At 37.2% G+C, this 4,293-nt stretch overlaps 1 protein-coding gene across 1 annotated transcript; it reads right to left on the bottom strand.

Moving 5' to 3' along the window:
- Positions 1 to 481: 481 nt before the first annotated feature.
- On the bottom strand, positions 482 to 3,325 carry LOC105138436 (GDP-L-galactose phosphorylase 2-like). The gene is made up of 7 exons (XM_011044503.1): positions 2,657 to 3,325; positions 2,449 to 2,573; positions 2,269 to 2,328; positions 1,901 to 2,143; positions 1,606 to 1,791; positions 1,246 to 1,494; positions 482 to 1,137 (listed from the first exon to the last, which is right to left on the bottom strand). The coding sequence occupies exons 1-7, from the start codon at positions 2,778 to 2,780 to the stop codon at positions 769 to 771; spliced, it is 1,356 nt and encodes a 451-aa protein (XP_011042805.1). The 5' UTR covers positions 2,781 to 3,325; the 3' UTR covers positions 482 to 768.
- Positions 3,326 to 4,293: the final 968 nt, after the last annotated feature.

The raw sequence follows: 4,293 nt of genomic DNA, 5'->3' as shown, positions 1-4,293 counted from the left end.
TGTTCTAATGTTTTAAAAAATTGAATTGAAATCGTTTAACCCAGGCAAATTGACATGTGTCAAATTCATTATCATTTCCTTTACTTTGTCAGTATTATTTTCTTTAACTTTATATTTCTGAAATGGTTATTCAATCCGGATTTTTATGCGGTGAGTTGTTTGATTCTATATTTTTTAGTTCAAAATCTTAGAGAGGTAAGCGAAAAACACCTTTCATTATTTTCTTTATGGTTCAGCGAATGAATGTCAATCACATGACAGACAAACTAACGATACTGGACATAATAATAAAATCATTCAAGGAACAATAAATGGACAGACAAACTAACGAACATAATGATAAAATCATCCAAGGAACAATAAATTAAAGTACAAAATCCATAAAAATATGTATAGTGGTATAATTCATAAATCATTTACCTAATTTTTCTACATGTCCATATTAAAGTCTCATTTGGATTCAGTGCCCGGAAGAAAGTTGTCATGAAAAGACACGAGTTCCAAAGAGCAAACATTCCATACTATTTTACACAAATCCCATGCAGTACATACAAATACCACATTACATGGTTAATAGGCTGAATACAAAACCAGAAATGCTAAAGACAACAATCCACACCAAGTTTAAAAATGCAAAACCTAGTTTGCTTATTTAGACTAATGCCATAATCCACAAACACACAAGTGAAGACCACTTGTATGCCAAAACTGCCATAAGCTTATTTGAGAGCCAGATATGTCACTGGTCTGCTCACCAAAGCCCGATACTCACTGCAGAACTAGACATCCATGACTCCCAGTAATCATGGCTGAATGGGAGTTTTCATTAATGGCATTCACTTCTTCAAGAGATTGATGTTCAACATTTGCATCTTCAAGCACGTTCTCAGAATCAGTTCCACTGCAATTACCACTGTAGGAAATAGCTTCAAAGATGAGAGCATTCACTTCTTGGAATCTCTCTTCGGAAAGAGACACCTCAGCAAGAAGCCTCCATGCATTCTCTTCCGATGCCTCCTCATAGTCTTTCTTCCTCTTCAACACTATATGGCCGCTGATTTCCCACACAGCAGGGTTCACTTGGGTATCAAGAACCTCCGAACTCACTTCCCCTAGAGCTTGCTTCTCAGCATAACACTGTTCATCCATTAGACAATATTAAAGAATTGAAGACAAGTGTAATCTATGCAGTTAAAATATCAACAAGCAAATAAGTCAACTCTATGTTGCTCCCATGTTCATTACCTGTGGAAGGAGAAAGATGTGGTTTCCACAATCAGCAATGAGCACATTGTAAGGTATGTTGTTTTCTTGAAGGCAAATGCAGGCATCTGAGACAGTGTTAGATAAATCTTGCAGGGCATTTCCACCCTCAAAGAAGAGACCTCTGACAGGATAATTCACAAGCTCAGAGATTTTCACACCACCATCCAACGTAGTTATCTTCTTGGTGGATGCCTTCTCAATCGGAAAAGGCACAGTCAAGTAGTAAGCCTGTTCCATGTACATTATCAAATTGCCAGCTCATTATCGAATGAACTACCGACCACTTCTAAGGGATATGATTATTCAAGTTGAAAAAGATATAGCTATTTGGATAGTAACCTGAAAGTGAAGATGGTTAATGGTTGCAAAAGCACCCAGGCTATTGTAACCCAGTCGGAAGTATGGATCCCCAGCTTCAGCTGCCATGTGAAGTGCAAGCAAGAAGCTATCACGATCAATCCTCTGAGGCAAGCAATCCAGGACGCGCGGGATTAACAGCACATGCCCATATTCAATAGGGCTCACCTGTTAAATTGACACAGCAAAAGTAATCAACCATCATCTTACTGCTCTACTCAGATACCACTGTCAATCAAAGAAATACAATGATGTAAGACAAGAACCAAGGATGTACGTTGATGGCAACCACGCTTGGAGAATTCTCAGCATCAATAGTGGCATCCGGGAAGAACTTGACTTCCCCATCTTCACTCTCTCCAAACTGGAAGAGGATCTCTTCTTGGCCAACCTTAGTGAAGTTAAATTTGTTTCCATCGAAGGGCTGGAGGACCTTATCGACGCGGAATTCAGTTGGCCTCTTCTTCAAGTGACGGCCTTCATTTAGCTGAGCGATAAAACCATTGCGACCCGGTATCACCTAAAGGAACATCACCAAAGATTAGGCAGAAATCTCATATCCAATTACGTAAATACTACCATATTATTATAACAGACTCAGCTTCAAATTGCAACCAAATAATGATAATAAAAGAGAATTAAGACCTTGGTTTCACAGGTGGTGACATCATAGCGAAAGAGCCCTCTCTGCATACGGTCCTCCCACTAAAAATTCGAATAGGTACATAAAGTAAACTTAAAATTGACTACTCAACTGCGAAAAGATGTGTAAATAAATAAATCAATGGAACGTGCTTGAGTTAAGAGTATGTTAAGTAATAATACCTCCCCGAGAAGGAGCGAATTGAGGAAGGCAACTGGAGGCTCACTCTTGTCATGTTCAAACACATCCTTCTGCTCTGTGATAATCCTGTCCACTTTCTTGAAAGTATATAAAGGTAGGCGTGCGCCTATCCATACAGCAAATGTTTAATAAACATAAATCAAACCAAACGAGGTTTCAATTAAAGATCTTCAAATAAAATAAAAATACCTTGAAGGCAACAATTTTGAAGGCAATTGCGGCCGCAACCCCCTCCGCGGCGAGAACCCTCCTCACCTTCCTCTTTCTGGTAGTTGGAAAGAACAGTAGGAACCCTTTTGATCCTTAGCATCATCTTGTTCGTTTATTCGAGATCTAATGCTTTACTTATTGATTTTACAAAATTCGAATGATTTTATTTTCTATTTTAGATGTGATAGGTAATATAATAATAGTAATAATAGTAAGCTACAACTAACTTAAAAGAAGAAGAAACCGCCACCAGCAAGAAAGAGGAGATCAGAAGGGCTGCCGCCTTCGGAGGGCAGAGCGCCACGTCCACCGTGCGGCGAAGGGTTGCTGCTCTCTATTAAACAACCCTTACGTCGTACAGCCCGGACATGAATTAGAGGCCGAGTTACTCCGTGTATAGCCGTGATGTCTACAACTCGTCTACCCTGGGTTTTTAACCCCTATTCTTGAACTCTAGAGAATTTTTATAGCTACCAGGGAAAAAGAAAAAACCCACTTTGGTGCTGCTGAAATGAGAAATGAAATTTTATTACTATTGGAGAGGAGAGGAGAGGAGGATATGCGAAATTGGTTTTCGGATGTGAGAGAAGTGGAGGAGATGGGATGTTATATAGATAAGAGGGGAAGTGGGAGCTAGTGGCTCTGGCTCGGTGAGGTTCAGGAACCTAGGCTGGGTTGTTTGGGTTGGTGCTCCTGGGAGACTTGTTGGAAAGAGGTGGTGTTTTGTTTCGTGGTACGCCCAATTGGGTTGGTCGGAGTAGGGACCACGCAGTCGTACGAAAAACAAATAAAAATAGCAAGGCAGCAGTGGACCACGCAATTTCTCTCCCCCCTTCCCCCGTCTCTTTCTTTTTATTGATTTCTTGACGCATCTTGCTAAATGCTATCTAACCCTCTCAGTCGCAACTAGTATGGAAAGCAAAAGCGGAACGAAGGAGAAATACTATGTGGACATTTTCACACGCGCTCTTTCAAATATCTACCTTTAACGTTAAATACTGTTTGGTTTAATAAACCGCTCTATCATTCAACGTTTGCAATTTTAGCATCACAAAGATCAATCCTACCATTACTAGTAGGTAATATTAAAAAATAAATTAATCACTATGAATTATAATTATTTTTTTATTTTATCCTTTAAAATGTTTTATACAATTTACTATTGATTTTTTTAATTTTATTTTTTTTATATTACATTAATTAATATGAATGGATTTGATTATTTATTTTATATTACTTTCTAAAAAAAAAGCTTATCATTATTGAGTTGTTCTTTATTTTGTAGAACAGAATTTGAGTTAATTGATTGCAAAAAATTAAAAAAAATAAAAGAAGAGATCAAAATTGAAAGTAAGGTGAAAAATCAGTTCTTTATTTAAAAAATTATATATTTTTTTGTCTTATTTTGGCTATTAGATTTATTTGTTTCAATTTTATCCTTTCACAATATGTTGATTGGTGATTCAGGTTGATGATGTGCTTCATATTTTTTTTTATTAGGTTATTGTAGTCTAATGATTAGTACTTAAAAGTGCATTTTTATCATGGTTTTATATCATCATTTTGCACTTTAAGTATCAATAACTCTTTAACTAAAGCATGTTTTATAATAATAT

The sequence above is a fragment of the Populus euphratica genome, unplaced genomic scaffold, assembly GCF_000495115.2.
Source record: "Populus euphratica unplaced genomic scaffold, PopEup_1.0 scaffold102.1, whole genome shotgun sequence".
Taxonomy (NCBI): domain Eukaryota; kingdom Viridiplantae; phylum Streptophyta; class Magnoliopsida; order Malpighiales; family Salicaceae; genus Populus; species Populus euphratica.
Note: the sequence above shows the minus strand (reverse complement) of the source record. Positions and strands in the feature narration are given on the sequence as shown.

Bases quoted from the DNA above. Each gene is read 5' to 3' on its own strand.
- LOC105138436 (XM_011044503.1), bottom strand. From the start codon at position 2,780: ATGATGCTAAGGATCAAAAGGGTTCCTACTGTTCTTTCCAACTACCAG. The intron at 2,329-2,448 runs GTATTATTACTT...TCGAATTTTTAG, and splicing joins ATTCGCTCCTTCTCGGGGAG to TGGGAGGACCGTATGCAGAG. The intron at 1,138-1,245 runs GTAATGAACATG...ATGGATGAACAG, and splicing joins ACATCTTTCTCCTTCCACAG to TGTTATGCTGAGAAGCAAGC.